Raw genomic sequence first — 18,136 nt, 5'->3', positions numbered from 1 at the left:
AGCCCAGTCAGGACCCTCCAGACGACCGTGGGCCTCTGCTGTCCCCTCAGTTCGTTATCTTCTGCAGTCTTTTGTGGTGGCTCGGTAGTCTGCTGGGCTTTGGTCATAACGCAGTATTTCAAGTCTCACTTTTGTCCTTTATTGGCTCCACAAAGACGGCATGTGTGCAGAGCTGAAGGCCCCTCCCTCTTATTACCAACCTTTTGTGAACCTTTTGACACACACAAGGGGACAGTGAAGTGCTGGGTGGCGGAAAGTGGCGCGGGGGTGAGGACGACCTCATTATCAGCCAGCTGGACAGCCCAGCCGTCCACTCATACCCCCCTTTTTCACCCTCATCCCGCGCCCTCCTCCGAGCCTCCTCTCACCCTCTTCACAGATGAGAGGAACGCCCTGTTGTCTGCTTCCCATTAGAAGAAACATGGCTGGAGCCCAGAGGGAGAGAGATCCAGGCTACCTCTGCAGAGTCCCACATAGACTGCTAGAAGTTTATGATTACATGCTCATAAGGTTTTACTCATCTGTGCCTTATTATCACAGACACACACTTAATGATCACAGAATGAGACTCCTGAAAAACAACTTGGCTCACACTAATTAGGACTAGTGGATGATCTTAGAAAAGGCTGCAGTCCCCAGCTAGATGATAATCATGGGCTGAAAGATGATAAGCTGCTGATAAAGGCTTAATTAAAGCCCGGCAGCCATCTTGAGGAGGCTGTTTATGGAAACAATCGGATATCGCATGGACTCAAGAGGTTTGTTTTGTTGTTCACTGTTACGCTGGAATAAGATTTGATCCAGTGAATTCAATTGTCTGACCTTTGTGATTCCATCAAGTCGGACTGAGCGATGGTCATATTTCCCAGCCGGCCACCGTCAGCCCAGCAGCCAGCGAGTGCTGATGTGTGTTGCTAAATCCTGATTGGTGCACACAAGTATGTGACATCACCTTTTTTCAAGTTATGCCCCACCCACTTCAAACCAGTGAGAAGAGCGCAAAGGAAAAAGAAACCGCTCATGTAAAACAAGCACAGCTGCTCTAAGTTTGGCAGAAGACCGTGGGTTCATGCAGGAGCTCGTCGTCGAAAAGACGTTTTTATGGCCTGTGAGGAAGAAGAATAACCTGTTTTACTGATAAAGATCATGCAGGAGATCAGAGGGACATACCCCCCTGCAGTATGAGACATGGCCTGTAAACAAATCTTCATAGATCAGGACTGAGTCTGAGTCAGAAATAGATATGGACTAACTGTCCGGGCCTTGTCTGCCTCAGTTTCAGTCTTCAATTGATTAAGTGTTGTCTTGTTATCGACAATCACTGTGGACCTCTGACCTTGAATAAAATCAGATGCAGACCTTTCAGTCATCAGTACTGTATAAATCAGATATCGGTTGCGGTTCATCTTCCTTATTTAGTTTCTCCTTTCAACTGTTTTATCAAATTAACTTCCTCTTTGCTGAACTCGTGTCGGGGCTGAAAGCTAGTTTTGAGCAGCACACGTCCAGGTCAGTGAAGGTAACTGACCAACAAATGAATATGCTACTGCTGCTAACGATGCTTACGTTAGCTCGCGTGCTAACTGTGTACACACCGGTTTCTTGGGCCAGGAAGACTGTCATCCTTCAGCCAATCTGAAGGCAGAGTCACACGACAAAGGTTGACAATCAGTCTGCTACAATCGGTGGATCAGATGAGAACTGCAGGAGACACCGACAATAGAAGCTGCCACCAATCACTCGGATTCTATCACAGTGATCCAATATTTATTTTCCCTGTTCGAGCGATGGTTTGAATTTCAAATATAATGCAGCAGCTCTAACACAGATTAATGGTTGGTCTTTCTTGGGGATTTGTTGATCGTGACAAAGGGATAAAGATGAACGCATTTGATGACAGAATAACACCGATGTCATCCTTAAAATCTCCTTTGAAAGAGGGATCCTTAATCTCAGCTGGTTCACGACAGGTTACATTAAAAAAAAAAAAAAAGAGCTCTTCATGTGTCTGAGTCGGTGATATTTGTTATGGCAGGAACAGCATGGGAAATGTGGTTTCCCTTTCCGCTTGTGATTCGTCAGCATTATTTTGCCCGGGGGCTCCGGTCAAGTGCAGCTCTCCGCTCGGCTCCGTCTCCTCTGTACATCATGATGAGAGCAGAGCGACATCCCGCTCTCCTGCCCTCGCCACATGGCTGTCTCTATCTCTGCACATTACACGCCACTGGCGCGCCGCCAGCCTGCCGTCCCAGAATACTCGGCGGACCTGCTGAGGAGTTTGCAGGCAGATGACACGGCAGCTCTTCCCGCCTCCTGGCCTGTCTGAGCCTCGGTGTCATTTATAGCTGTTAGTGCTGCTCCACAAATGGGATGACTCCTGTGACACATTGAATGTTATTTTTTACAGCCTCCACTTAAAGTCACGGTGTGAGCTGTCGGCGAGAGTGACGGCTTTTCAGATTCGCCGTGCGTTAGCTGACCTCCAGACAGAGCGGTGGACTGGATGTCTTTCAGATGTGCAGTATCGGTCTCTTTTTGTCACCCGGTCTCCCTCGGGAAGGGTTTTGCTGAGTCTGCACGCTGTTTTAAAGCACCTTCCTGCAGCTCATTCATAGCCACACACTTTGCCACCTGGGAGCTGCCCACTGCAGCCTCGTGGCTTCACCGAGGGCTGTGCGGTAACTGTCGAAGGGGAATTGAACTGCTCATTCATTTTTCTTGCTTTCAGGTTTATTTTATCCCTCTCTTACCCGTAGGCTTTTGTTGACACCTACTCTTTGCTTTGTTTTATCAGTTTGTAGCCTTGTAGTAAAATCAATACCACACTTTTGTCTAATGGGGTGAATCTCGTTCTAGTTTTTTACCTCACTTGAGGACCAAGCATACAGGATTTTCTGACTGGGATAAACAGTAAGAAGAAAGAGTTTGTGATATTTTAACTGATCAATTGAGTGACCAAAATGCTTACAGTCAGGAGATGATTAGCTTAGCTTAGCATAAAGACTGGAAATGGGCAAACAGCTAGCCAAACATCCGCCTGCCAATACCTCAAGTGTATATATATCCTGATGAACAACAGAAAATCCATTTGAGCCTTCTGGTTCAGTTTCTCTACTGTACAGACATAAAAGCGGAATCCATCTTTTAATCTAACTCTCAAGAGATGAAGTGAGTGTATGTTTATCTTGTCCTTTTAATAGGCTAAAAAATAAATCAACCAGGCAACGTCATCCACCGCCAAGATGTTGAACCTGTTGATTTCATACAAATAGATCCAAGTTTATCAAAGCTGCCTCAGCCTCCAAGATCGACCTTGAAGATTGTTGTTTCGGCTTTGGTTTTGAGTGGTGCTCTAGATGCTGTCAAAGATGCTTTTCCCTCTGGTAAATAACAAAATTGTCGGGGAGGCACTGATTAATTAGTATGTTTTTGATTTTTTTGGCCTTGAAAATAATTGAATGCAAATATTTTAAATTAGTTTTAAAACAGATGTTTTTCACTCCAGAAGAAGCATTATTTGATCTCATGCTGTGACAATACAAAAAACCTCTTAACCACTTAACAACAAAGAAAATAAGAGCTGTTTGGAGATACTTCATGTCTCAGGGCTGGAAATCTGCTCAAAATGTACTGTCGGTTCATCCCGCCTGACCGTCCCCTCATGTCGCTTTTATACCAAAAATATCAATCACCACTTCCCCCTTCTGGCCTCTAGCAGTTGGGGACCTGTCTCCCTGTTAAGACTCCACCACCCGCCCTCTCACAGAGCCTCGGGGGGGGGGGGTTGCCAGTTCTGCACTTGTCAAACCTCCACCACAGTGAAAGGGGTAAATCAGGTCCACAGCACTCACTGTTCATCATGGCTGCATCTGGTCCATCAGTTTATTCTTTAAAGCCACATTTGATATACATTTCAAGGCATCCCACAGTCTTAAGCTTTACTTTTATGGGATAATATATTACAGGAAAATGATTAATAACAGCACAAGCAGGGATTGATGAGAGTGGTTTCTAATTAAATTGCCTGGGTACTTGCCTGTAGTCATGCTTGAGATCTGATTTCTGCAGACGGAGGACCATGGATTAAAAACTACTCTCGTATTAGAGCACATTACTTGATGTAGCCCAAAATTGACCGATAGCTTTTTAGCCTTTTAAAGTGCAATCATTAGCATGTGCAGCTAATTAGCTTACTACATATAGTAGTAACCGAGAATTCCATCCAAGGCCAACGACCAAGGCCAATCATCAGATATCCTACATTAATTTGTGAGGTTACGTTTTAAAAAAAATGTGTTGCTCGGAGCACATTTCCTGTTTAGCATTTCCCCGCTGTGTCGATGCTATCATAGTTTACGCTAACGTTAGCAGCCTGTCCTGCTCTTTATTGTATCTGGGGACGTTTATGCTCCAGCAGCACCAGCAAACGTCACTCAAAATAGAGTTTTATTTGTAAAACACGTCGGTTAGCCCTCATCCTGGATGCCTTTTTGTCATTTTAAAAGCGAAAATATGCTATTTGTAAGCTAAACAGCCAAACAGTGCTACAACAAAACATGTCTGACCTTACAGTTTTTATTATTACACTTCATGTATGTAGGGATAAAGAGCGTGAAAAAGGTCACTTTGAGGAGTCTCATTTGAAAACAAGTCAAATGAAAGTATTAGAGTCAACCACAGACAGTTATCAACCGTTTAATTAGCTAGCTTAATTAGCTAGTTAGCGACAGTTGATAAGTTAAATTGTCATGTCAACCGGCCAAATACAAATGAGAAGGCGGTTTTTGTCTACCTCTGAGATAAAAAATTATAGACAATCTTGACGCTAAATCTGAAGCTAAAAGCTTAGCGAACTGTAAATTGTGATCTATCAAGTGATGAACTGTGACGCACTTAACAGACAACATCTGTAAATCAAACCGTACCAGAGCAGTACAGCAGGACCCTTTCTGGATTTTCTCCAAATTAAGTTTCAGTTATTGGTCCGATATGCCACAACTGATCCCCCTGTCCATTGCACACTAATTTTGCGGCTGCAAGCATGAAAACAGATCGGTTTCAGCAACCAACAAGGATTTTTCCCTGAAAATACCTGCCTCTCATTGGGTCTCTGCAGTATCAACAGCAGCAAATGTTCATGTCAGTGAAATCCTTCAACTTTAACTGTATCCGTTATACTGAATCAATTCGTCAATTCTCAGTGTTTAAGAGGCCCACGCTCTTCATCTCAGTCCGTCTATTTCCAGGTCAGATTTTTCGATTTGCCTCTTTCAGAGCATCCATTACCATGGCAGCCAGTGATGGACAAGCCAGCAAGGCGATGGGTCATTAAGTACTGTGAGAGGATTTCCTGGCTGTTCACAAGGCAACCAGCCAGTGTAGCATCTGACTGTGAGCCAGCGGAGGTATCTTTACCCTTAATTATTAGAGTTCAAAGAGTTCAAAAGCATTTGTATTTAATTAATAAGGTCTAAAAATTAGTGTTGTAGCAGAAGCATGTAAACAATAGTGAGAGGTGCACATGTCAGCTGCGGTCAGGAGCCCTCCAAGAGGTCACAAGATAGATCAGAGGGGTCTCAGTATGATTTGCAGGATAGGAAAGGTGACAAAACAGCTTCTGATACACAAATACCTTTTTACCTTCACCTCTTCAGCCTCTAAAGAATACTCAAATGAACCACTCTGAGGAGGAAAAATCAGGCTCATTGACATATTCAAACATGTGACAACGGGTTGCAAGAAGATGTTTCCTTTTAAGGAGTAGTCATTTCTTTTCCTTATTGGTGTACGCTTGTTAAACCACACTCACTCCAAAAGGCTGATTTAGGAGGGCCCTACATGCCCTCCTCTTATCTGCCTCCACCTGATACAACATGCTGTTATCTTGACAAAGATAACACAGAATCCGCACTTTAATCCCACTTTATTTCCCAGGCGCCTTAAATACGTTTGATTATATGCAGAATACTTTACTGCAGCACACGCTGGGCAGAGTTTCAGCTAAGATGGCAGAATATAAATGAGTCCTGACTGTCTTTCTAGCATGAAGGGACCTTGAGATGGAGCCGATTGTAATTCTACATTTCAGAGGAGCTAACCTGCTAATGGGAGCGCTCACTGAAGTGTAGGCTCTCCTCTCTCCTGCCCCCTCCTTACTGTGGGATCTGCCGATTCAGCACTACACACTCGAGGTATTCGAGAACCAGTCTGCCAGCAAGTTAATGTATCATGCATGCAACACACACACACGGTGACTAAACACAAGGGTGATCTCATGTTACGTTGTTAAACCTGATTCACTGTGGATGACAACACTCTGTAGCTATTTGCGTTTGCTGAATTCTTCAGTCCTTATCCTCCAATCAAGATAATGGCTAATTATTATTAGCAGCTCATTAGCGTATCCTGTTGTCTTATTTCAAATCAGCATGAAACAACAACACTGTTTTGTTCTGTGCAAGGGATTAGCCGAAGAACTCCGGGGGAATTTCTCACTACTTATTTCACCTAAAAGTTGTCTCAACCTTGTGTCTTTGCTTCGCGCCAGTTGGCATCGTGTTTTCTGCGAGCAGCATGCCAGCCCGTCGGGTTGTTGAGGGAGATTTGTAAAGCGTGAGTGAAAGCGGAGTGACACGCCCCATAAAAGCTCTATTGTGCTGCTCTTTAATGCATGTCGGGTCCCAGACTGAGGTCAGAGCCAGCTTAGTGAAGAGGAACAGTATGGGAGTGACCCTCCGCGACTCACACGCGACCTCCTGCAGACCCGCACACACATAAAAAACATTCAATTATACACACAAACACACACACACACAGGCAGACATATTGTGCTCCTGGTGCAGCACAGGGTGATATATGACCCGTGCATGTCAGCATAGGTAGCTATAGCTACCAGCGTCGATGCCTAAGAGAATGAATGTTTTCTCAATCTGCTATAGGACCAAGTCTCTACTGGGACACCAAGAATAACAGCACTGTTGACTCATGTAACACACCTGTTAATTCACAACCTTTATTGCCACAAGTTTGTTGTACAAGCAGAAATGATCTGTATTTTATATCAGGATGCAAATGAGCCACTTACTGTAGGTCTTTTTCTACTGTTTTTGTGTCCGTTAGCAAGGTTAGGTTGATTTGTCTTCACATGCATGAAGGATAAATCAAATTTTCTAATGTGGCAGACTTTGTGTTTTGGAGTATTTTAAAACAGACAAACCAGCTCATGTACCATGGTTGGAAACAGTCTCCTGCTGAGAAACGTTGATATAAATGCAGGTAGAGTTAGTTTCATGGTCTGCCTGCTGAGATGTTTTTCACCGTTCCCTCTTGACTCGAAAGCCCTTTAAAGTTCTTGTGATTTGAGAAAAACACCATGAAGGTTGTAGAAAAAACATGGCCTTGAAAATAGAATACAATCACAATATACCTAACAACCAAAGTCACCAATGAGCTTCACTTTTCTGCTGTTTCTCTCCTGAAAAGAGCACTTCAGATAGTGGAAGGTGAGCTGTGATGGACATTTGTCCTTCTACGGCAGCAGTTGGAATATGGATGTAAACATTACACTCACATATTATCACCAACAAAAAGTTTCTTATTTATACAACCAATGGATATAGAGCAACACTAGCAGTTGTTTGGAGTCATGTTTTTGTGTCCACCTGACAAATGTAAGTCCAATATTCACTCTCCTCTTTGCTCGGTTTTGGTCTCCACCAACTCCTGAGGGAAATATCTGGCTTTTAAGCTACTAAATCCTCCACTTTGGATGCTGCAATTTTGGGCCAGAAAACCAAGACAATTCGAAAAATGCTAAAATACCACACCGAGCTGAGGGGAACTGCAGGGGTGGGTGATAACTCTTGGTGAGTTTGTCACAACAAACGACCCCTTTTAGCTTTTAAATACAGTATCGTAATTTGATCACTTGTTCATACAAAAATATTCATTAGTGCAGCCTTTAGATCATGTTTAAAGGACCATATGATGTCGAATTCTGCTTTATGCCAAAGCATGCCCATTTTCTTTTCCACCGACAAAATATTTCCATCCTTAAATTTGATGCGTGGGAAGTTGGATGTGCAGTCCCGAGCCTGGCATCCTCTCTAAGGCTCTGCTCCTGCATTCAAAGGCATAATTCTCTTGGTTCTAACATTAAGGATTTCACATTCACCGCACAGGTTGAGCACAATCTTGACAGCTATTGATGTCAAGATGCAGAGGCGATGGAGAGGCCAGAGTCTGTTTACAAGATGCTCACGTCCGCTGGGGATGGCCTGACATTGGAATGACCTCAGAGAGTGCTGCATTCAGCCTGTCTCGCTGCCAAACGTATGCACACACTGGCAGATGTACATAAACCCACAAACCCGCTCGGCCTCGCACACACACACACATTCGGCAGGACGATGAAGCAGGCACACACACACACACACACACTGACAGAAGCACAAAAACATGCACCCACCCACACGTTCTTAGACACATGTGGGAGACTGATGACTGCAGATAAACACGCGTGTACACGCATACACACGTGTGCACGTCAGCTGAGCAGCGCACTCTACTGGATTACTTTAATTCAGTTAGCTTTGATTGGTTTAGGGCTTTTTCAGATATCACTGCCACAGCTATTCGCAGTAGCCTCTCTGTAGCCCGTTCGGCGGTTTGTGCACCATTTTCAACAGCAAACTGAATTCCAGTCAGCTGCATGGTTCATATTTGGCTGATGGAGCGTATCCAGAAGCAGTATATTTAGACTGTATATAGGCCTGCTGCAGGTGCTGCAAGCCAAAGATTGATCGTCTTATAAAAATAACACGGCCCCGTAAATCACGGCGTAGCAGGAGCTTTAAAAGAAAATCAGAATGTGTCCTTGGATGGAGAAAAATTAAATTAAACGATAAAGCGAGAGCATGTGACACTTATATGCATTCATTCAAGTGTGTGTGCCGTATTAATTAATTTATTGAAACGGATTACAGTCCAGATTGAGCGCTCATTCATCCAGATCTCACTAATATAATCTGCCTCTAAACATTTCATAGCGACTTATCTCTCTGAGCTCTCCCGCCGGGTGAGCGATATTTATTCTGTTGTGTTGGAGTCTTAGGCTCCTCTGTCAGGGCTGAGAAGGGGTTTATCTGCATCCAGCGGCCACGGCAGCTCCTTTTGTGCTCCGCTCCCCCACTCCCCCCGCCAGCCCTCCATCCCGCCCCATTTTGCTGGTCACACCACACTTCCTGTTAAATCCCATTACCAGAGCCAGACGCCGCTCTCTGCACTGTGTTACAGTCTTGGAGCAAAATCACAAATAGGCCAAGCTGTTGAGTACAGATGCTGCTGAAAAAACACTCGCTGTGTTCCCGTTCTTACTCATCCTCCACCCCCTAAATATTTTTTTCCTCCCCACTTTGGGATTTTTTTGGTGATGTCACTGCACGATGTCATCTGGCGCTCGTTCCAAAAAATGCCTCAGTGTCTTACACAAGCAGGCGTGTCAGAGTACACAATATTCTCCTTCTCCCTCGTGAACTCGGCAGTTCTTCCAAGATTATGTGGTGAGATTGTTGCAGCGGCGTGTCTTTGCTTCACTAGCGGAGCTTCAGCGAGCACATGAGCGGTGTGCTTTTACTCATCTGTTGAATGTATTCCCCCGAGAGCTGGAGTGACACTAATGGACGACAGAATGAGTCTCACGCCCATAAATACACACACCGTAATTGTGACTTGTGACACTCTACTAATTGTAGTGCTGAGTAGAGCAATGCTGGAAGTAATTGTTGAACATAGATGCACTGTCACACACACACACACACCATGCACGGTCCTGCTGTCATCGTCTGAATGCTTTACTCTGACATGCACTTCCTGTCGTGGACGCATGGAAGCTTAAACACGCAAGCTTTAACCCCAAACTCAAAGCCGAACCCTCAGCTGCTTTACCTCAACCCTACCTTCACCTTAAGATTAAAGCCATAGCTTAACTCTACCTCAGCCTCAACTTTAAGCTAAATCAAATCTTAACCCTCAACCATAATCTGTACCATAACCGAGGTCTTTGAAGATGTTTGGTGACTACAGTTAATTCAATTTGATTTTCATGGCTGAAAATGTCTCTCAAAGGGACAGAACATCACACTAGTGAGTGTACACACACACACACACACACACACACACCATTAGCATTTCAGATGTCCGTCACGGGTGACATGTGTGAGGCCAGAAATAGTAAGAATTAGGATGTGAAAGAACGGAGGAGAGAAGAAAAGAAGGACAGAGTGAATGAGGGAGGGATTAAGACCGAGTAGAAAGAGGTGGGAGGTCCAGGAAGGAGGTGCAGGAAGGCCAGAGAAACCCAGACTGTCAGTCAGTCAGTCAGTCAGTCAGTCAGTCAGTCAGTCAGTCAGTCAGTCAGTCAGTCAGGGCCCACAGCGGCTGGTTCATTCAGTCCCTGCAGGGTAACGACTGTGTAACTACAATCTGCTAATCCTGCAGGCTGGCAGAGGCCCAGGGGAGTAAAACCAGCCGCACCAGTGCTACAGCCAGCTCCCATACCAGCTGGAGCTGCATGCCAGCCTGCATGACTGCATGACTGACTGCCACTAACCCATGCTAACAGGCTCGCGAGAGGGCCGCATTCAGATGATGATGAAGAGAGACGTCTGTGTGTTTGTGCCTGCGAGCTTTTTTGGTGTGCATGAGTGCAATTGTGTGTTAAAGTGGAAGAAATACATCCACACAAAGAACAGGGATGTGTGTGTGTGTGTGTGTGTGTGTGTGTGTTACAGAAGGGGGTTTGAGCTTTGCATCAGTCACTCAGAGGCAGAGCTGCTCAGGAGACAAATGTCATTGGTAGAGTCAAATTTTATTTTATTTTGTATTTATCCAGCATTAATATTGTGATACGTGTCTATTATTATTAATATTGTTTTATTGATCCTGAGTATTTAGCAAATCTTCAAAGGGAGCTCCACTGTTTTTACACATCAAGGTGTTTTCACAGGCATTGTGGAGCACTTCTGCGTACGTGGAAAAATCTGAAAAAAGGTTCTATAAAGCCTTTTGTGTCAGTTGAGTCGGTGTTGGTCGGGGCTGAAGAAATAAAAAAATCTGTAGAAGTCAGAAGGAAGTGATCTGAGCAGACCTCTTTAGCTCGAGGCTTCATTCTCCTCTACTGGCATAAAACACCTGAATCTAACGGTGCTCCGATAGCTCACCTGGTGGAGTGTGTGTCATCTACTCGGCCTGAGGCTTTGACATGAAGACAAATTCACAGCATTTAAAAGATGATATCTCTGGTCCTGCGGCATCGATTCGAAACTGTCCATCATCAGTGGAGTAACCTTTTAAAGCACAATAAAAGGAAATAATAGAAATGGACGGCAGGTGTCAGAGCGCAGAGGGAGGAGTGATGACTCAGGAGGAGGTTTACTGTTTAGCTTTAAGGTATGGAGAGACACACCACCTGTTACAGGATCGACCCCGTAACCCTGCAGTTATGACCCCTCTGCTGCACTTCTGCATCCCCTCCTGCTCTGCTTAGCTGACCTCACCTTGTGAAATGCAAATCTTTTTGATCCAGAGTGATCAGGATTGCAGGTGCATCTTACTAAAAATCAACTATTACTTTCTTTTGTGTGCATCTAGCAGCAATGTTTTTAGGTGTAGCTGCAGCTGATGGCTGGCAGAGAAGGGGATATACTAGGTGATAATACTTTGCTAAGTGACTAACAATAAAAATGGACGTCGCCTTGTTCTAATTTCAACTATATCCAAGGATTTTATGTGTTTAAAAACTAAAAACAGAAAAAATGTCAACAAAAATTAAAATAAAAACATTTGGAGGGTCACCTTGATGTGCTCTATCATCTTTAAAAGTATCCGCCCATAAAACTGTGGCTTTAAGAACATTTGGGCTCATGAAGTCATGAATCAGTTTGGCCTAGAGTCTTTTAAAGAGAGGAGGATTGCTCAAAAAGTCCCGTCCACACAAGCGCCAGTTGAAAAAAGAGTGAGTTTACAGGTAATTGGCACAGATCAAACTTCACTCTCTGATCACACTTGTTCCTCCGAGTCGCTAATTGACTTCTGTATACAGTAAACAGGGATCCCTGCTTGTGGCGGTCTGGGGTTCTGAGGAGCTTTGCAAAAGATGCCGTCTAAGCCGCTGTCTCCCCGGAGAGATTAGCACTGTCACCCGGGCTGGGAATTAAACCACGACTGGTGCTGGAGATACTGACACAGACACAAAGCTGAGACTGGACCAGGGGGGAGGGGGAGGGGAGCGAGCTGGGACGGGTGTGGATTCACACGTCTGATGTGGATAAATAGGTGGAGTAAACCAGTCTGTCATCATCACAAAAAAAAAAACAATTATAGTCTTGGAGAGGATTCCTGGGATGACGTGGGTTGTATGAAGCAGCCTGCAGCGGCGCGGGTTGCAGTGAGGTAAACGATGACGGCGTGTCATCGCTCTGTCATCACGTGATGTAACTGAAAAACTGAATTTGACGAGTTGAATATGAGAATAAACAAATCTGTTGACCTTCCTTTGAAGGGAAAAGCAGACCAGATCAAACATGTCAAACATATGATGTTATTGATGCTGGGCAAAAACCTCCGTGTACTATCGACCCATCAGCATTCAGCCTGTAGTGGACCGCTCGCTGCCTCTGAGTGCAGCACAGAGGGCGAGTTTGGATCAGACACAGAAACTTCAAAGGAGACTGTGAAGGCAACAAGAGGGCAGACGGAGGAACTCTCAGAAATTCAGTGTTTTCTCCGATAGCACGTTGATGAGAGACAAATTCGAAAATATTTCTCATGAACAAGACTTTAGCAGAGAAGTACGCAGTGAAGGTCAGCCAAAGAAAGCTGTTTTCAGCCGTCTAAACTCAATTTGGTGTGTACCGTACATTTGATTCAGTGCTTCAAGGAGTTTGTCATCACAGAGTCCAAGGTAAAGAACTGGGCACAATGTTCAGTTCACAAAACAGACACAAGACAGGAGGCACACATCTCTTCTCCGCGTAGCTGTGACTGCCCACAGGACGGTTGTGTCCATGTTTTGGTGCTGTTTCTAAGTGGGCGCTCCTTTCCTGTCGCAGAGCCAGCGACTGAGTCAAGGTCCGTCCCTGCCCCGGGCAAAACAGGTCCCCCCTCACACTTTCCATCCATCTGGCCATGAATGATTCACACTGTCCTACTGGTCTATTTTGGCTGGCAGCAGGGAAGAGTTTGATTTATACAAAACAGAAATGAGAGAGGAGGAGACCGTTGTAGCCTGAAACAGCAGCAGTGGAAACGCTGATGGATAATATTCTGTTCACATTTAACTTTTAATTCTGTTCAAAATACTTCATTCATCCCTCAAGTGGCAATTTGAGGAAAGTGGGTTTGCAAACACAAAAACAGAAACATTTCATTCACTGCAGAAAAGCAGGCAAAATCAAATCTTAACGCACAAAATATGATCCTGTAAAAACAAGACAAACACCAGGGTTAATGTCCATACTTGGCCAACAGTATCCAGCACCACAAAGGCAAATAATGTTGAAAGTATAAGTGCGTTTATCTGTCATACACCCCCTTTCATACATGCTCGTTCCTTTACAGTAATCTGATGAAATATTAACAGATGTTTCGATGTATAAACCAATCACAACAGCTATGATAATCATGTGTCATCAAATGGAAATGATAAAAGTTCAAATACTTCAAATGAAAGAGATTTAAAACGTTGGACGATTTACCAACAGCAGTTTCTTTAGTCATTTATCAACCAAAAATACAAACATTCACTGATGTGGCCCCTCAGATGTGACATTTCCTTTGATTTTTTTATATCACTGTAACTGTGGACTGTTGATATTTGAGGAAGTCAACAGACATTTTCCACTTACAGAAGACTAAACAATTAATATAAGAAATGATATGAAAGCTAATCACTTGTTGCAGCCTCGGTAAAAATACCACAAATGATTTGCGGTTGTTCTGTTTGACGTCTGAGGAAGACCCTTGAAATATGATTGTGACTTGGAGATCGGAAATATTAATATTGAGTCATGCTTCCTAGAAAGGAGCCCGGCTCCACTGATCATCAGCCCCTTTAAATAACTCTGCCGGGGCAGCAATCTGTTCCTGGAAAAAAGGTTCACACTTGAAAGCTCTGCACTCTGCATTTACAGAGGGGGATTTCTTCCTCTCCCCTCTCTCATCCTGTCTTCATTTCCTCTCTCCGCCCTTTCACTCGGTGCTTGTCAGTCGCTTCCCTGCTGCAGCTGATGCTGAAAGAAAGTGCACAGACTTGATAAAAATGAACGATTTTATTAGTCGGTAAGACTAAGCTGCATGCAGAAGTCCCTGTTTTATCCCGGCTTTGCGTGCGATGCCTCGTATTAGCCACAGGACAGATTTCACCACTGGACAGACAGATGCTTCCCCCCAGAGCGATGTGGAAGCGCCATGTGTCACTGAATCTGAGCCGGGATAAGACGTCTGTCACACTGAGCTCTGAATGGGATCTAAAGCACCCTGGTGCATCTTTCATCAGAAGACACGGGCGAACATCCTCATCATCTGCACTCCGGAGTTTTCCTGAACTTAATACTGAGCAGAATTGCCTGAAGGGACGATTAACTTTACGACATGTAAATCACATGTGTGAGAGTCCATTCGCTCTGCCCCTCAGCTCGCTCGCAGTTACACTGACATGGCGACCAGATGTTAGCCTTTGATACTGGCTATTACCATCACTGTGTGCATAAATCAGACAGTAATTATGTCATGTGATATGCATCAGAGTAAATACTTCCTTATTAGACTTCCAGTAGCTTTGACCTGATGATGGAAATCTTATGTAAGATGTCCACATCGATTAATGTTCTTCTGGCCCTTTGCAGGGTCTGCTTCACGTTAGCAAACATGGTAGCAGACACATTTGTTCCACTGCATTGCTGCACCATCATTACTGTGATTGTCAGCATGCCTGTATAAACACTGGCAATGTGATCTATAGAAATATCAATAACATCTTAAAACTGCAGAGATCCTCACTATTGAATTCACAAAGCCCCTTTTATTGCTTTCATCAGTGTGCCTTGTGTTGGTTTATATATGTTTCGCTGCAGCGGCTTCACTGAATGTTAGAGGAATATTTTAATGTCGGTTAAATGTATGGTTTTTTCTTTGTTTTTTTTGCAGACTGCACTGAGGAGACGAGGAAGCAGAGAGACATTTAAAGACAAGAAGTCCATGAGTCAGGTAAAAACAATTCTAAAGATATTATTCTGTCCCTTTCCTCTTTTTATTATTGTCAACAAATCCTGTGAAAAGACCGAAACCAACACTGGTTTTATCCTACTGACAAGTCGCAAAAGCCAGAAACCATAAAGCAGAATTTTTGTCCACAAACACATCACACTGTGAGAATGGATGATTTATACATCAATTAGTACCAACACACACACACAGTAATTTAATTTGAGTCGATCCCAATTATTGAGCCTTTTTTTTTTAAGAAATTAAACTCTAAAACCGTGACCTGTTTTTTAAGATCTGCTTCTTCAGTAAGATAAATGGGCTTGGAGGTGCCACGTTGTTTGTTTGGGTTTTGTAGACAATAACAAAAGTATAAAATATCACCAAGTGTTTAATGGAGGCATCCTCATCCTTCTCACCCTGCTAGGAGGACAGTGCAGACCTCAGGTGCCAGCTCCAGTTTGCCAAGGAGGAGTCCAGCCTAATGAGAAAAAAGATGGCCAAGCTGGGCCGGGAGAAGGATGAGCTGGAGCAGGAGCTGCAGAAGTACAAGTCAGTTTACGGGGACGTGGACAGTCCCCTCCCCCTGGCCGAGTGCTCTGGTGGAGGTCCTCACACCACTCGAGAGGCTGAGCTGCGATTACGGCTCAAGCTGGTGGAGGAGGAGGCCAACATCCTGGGCAGAAAGATCGTGGAGCTGGAGGTGGAGAACCGCAGCCTGCGGGCGGAGAACGAAGACATCCGCTGTCAGTATGAGAGAGACTGCTTTGGGCGGGAACCCTTCTCCAGCATGCCCTCGTCGCCATACGGAGGCGATGCGCTGGAGTCGGCTAGCGAGCTACGCCGCCATCTACAATTCGTGGAAGAGGAGGCTGAGCTGCTGCGCCGCTCCATCTCAGAGATTGAGGACCACAACAGGCAGCTGACATCTGAACTCAATCGCTTCAAGTTCGGCCCCAGCAGCAGCTCTGGCCTCGTTGGCGAGGAGGGCGGCGAGGGAGGATTATTCAAACCTGGTAATGGAGGGAACGGTAACGGCTCCAGCAGTGGGATGATGATGGAGGAGCTTAAATCAGCCAGGATGCAGATAAACGAGCTGAGCGGAAAGGTGATGAAGCTGCAGTACGAGAACCGAGTCCTCATGTCCAACGTCCAGCGCTGCGACCTGGCAGCACACCTGGGCCTGCGCACCGGCAGCCCTCGAGACAGCGACGCAGAGAGCGATGCGGGTCGGCGAGAAGCAGCGGAGGACGAAGAGGCAGGGCGACTTCTTCTCCTCCACCCCAAGAGGGAGGGCCCTATTGGGGGCGAGAGTGACTCAGAAGACCTGTTTGAGAAAACGACAACCACCTCAGGGTTCGGAAGCATCAAACCCTCAGATGGCAGCGAGCTCAGCGCCACTGAACTGGCCAACCGCAGGAGGGAAGAGCGGGAGTCATTCACCAACGTGAAACGTGAGGCGGAAAGGCTTGGGAAGACGGTGGACCGGCTGATCACGGACACCGACAGTCTGATCTTTGAGGGCAGGCTGCTGGTGACGACAGGAGAGAGCCTGGAAGGAGGGGCGCCGTCTGGAAACAAACCAGACACCCAAGTCCTGGACACCATCAACACTCGCATGAAGGCTTTCCGCACCGAGCTACACATCTTCGTAGAGAAGCTGGACCACATAGGGGAGGGTCTGAGAGAAAGGACAGACGACCTGTCACCCATGCCAAACCTCACAGAGTCCAGCAGCTTCCTGTCCACCGTCACCTCCATGTCCCGTGACTCTCCCATTGGCACCTTTGGAAGAGACCTGGTGACGGACTTCCAGGTGAGTTCAACAGGCAGACTTCCTGTGACCTTTCTGTTGTTCTTAAGGTGACCACTCTCTGTACATTTAGACGTTCTCTTTCTGTGGCTGCTTTGTTCTTTTGCAAAAGAGAGAAATATCAATAATTAGGGAGAAGGCCTGTCATCCAGTCAGCCGTGGTGGGGAGAAAAATCAATACTTTAGATTTTCTTAAGACCATTGCAAGCGTGTTCTTTTTAAATCTTGCATAAGAACATTGATTGGTATTCATCCTCAAAAGCATCCCACCTGGTTTTCCAGATATCATGTCACAGGAAAGAAAAGATGGATGGTTTCATTGCTTTAAAACAGCAGTATGCAAAAATCTGCTAAAGTATCAGGCAGCTATACGCATAGATGGATGGCCATGAAACCCACTGGTGTATTTGTAAAAGTGAGAATCCATTTAAGTTTGATTTAAAGGGCCCTGAGTGTGCAGTCGTTAGTAGACCATTTAAAGCCAAAATAAACTAAATTAGATCCTAAGTCAGCACTGTGTGCAAAAAATCAGCTGTAATTAAAGACAGTGGCAGCGCCGCACATCTTTAGCAGAGCACAAGCTATCCACAGCCTCGCCCTGTCAATGGGAATCTCATTAAGTTGTAGCCAAACATTAAGGAAAGGTTGGATTTTTTCAAGTCTATCTTATTACAGTATTGGCGTCTCATATGTAGGTCGAAAGAGAAATATGAAGAAAGTCCACAGTGTTCTGGAGCCGCTCCTCATCTCTGTTTGACGTTAGCCGTTGTGGCTACATTAGCCGCTACTAGCATAGCACACCCGAACCTCCACCGGAACTGAGGTTGAGAAGGAAGAAGAATGTGTGCATGAAAAAGACGAAATCTCTGGTTCTGCTGCATCAGTCTTAATTCAGTCAGCCAAGCTAATGCAAGGCTTTAGTGTTGTGTTAGCCAAACTGAGTGGGTATCTTCCCCATTTTTGTCCCTGGACAGTATTTCCTCGCTGAGATGCGGTGGAGGGATATGTCTTACCAGGACTAAATTACTATCTTAATTCGGCTGCTGAAGCTTCATATTAACA

General features: G+C 45.0%; 1 protein-coding gene across 7 annotated transcripts in view; it reads left to right on the top strand.

The window, feature by feature from the left end:
• Positions 1–18,136, top strand: part of mtcl1 (microtubule crosslinking factor 1) — a 64,046-nt gene that overhangs the window by 16,593 nt on the left and 29,317 nt on the right. For all 7 annotated transcript variants that reach the window (XM_076744506.1, XM_076744510.1, XM_076744505.1 and 4 more), the window contains exons 4-5: positions 15,205–15,264; positions 15,689–17,077. In XM_076744506.1, coding sequence (XP_076600621.1) covers positions 15,205–15,264; positions 15,689–17,077 — 1,449 coding nt within the window. The remainder of the gene's footprint in view (positions 1–15,204; positions 15,265–15,688; positions 17,078–18,136) is intronic.

Source organism: Chaetodon auriga, chromosome 12 (genome assembly GCF_051107435.1).
Source record: "Chaetodon auriga isolate fChaAug3 chromosome 12, fChaAug3.hap1, whole genome shotgun sequence".
Lineage (NCBI taxonomy): Eukaryota > Metazoa > Chordata > Actinopteri > Chaetodontiformes > Chaetodontidae > Chaetodon > Chaetodon auriga.
The sequence above is the reverse complement of the archived record's forward strand: the minus strand, read 5'-3'. Positions and strand labels throughout refer to the sequence as shown.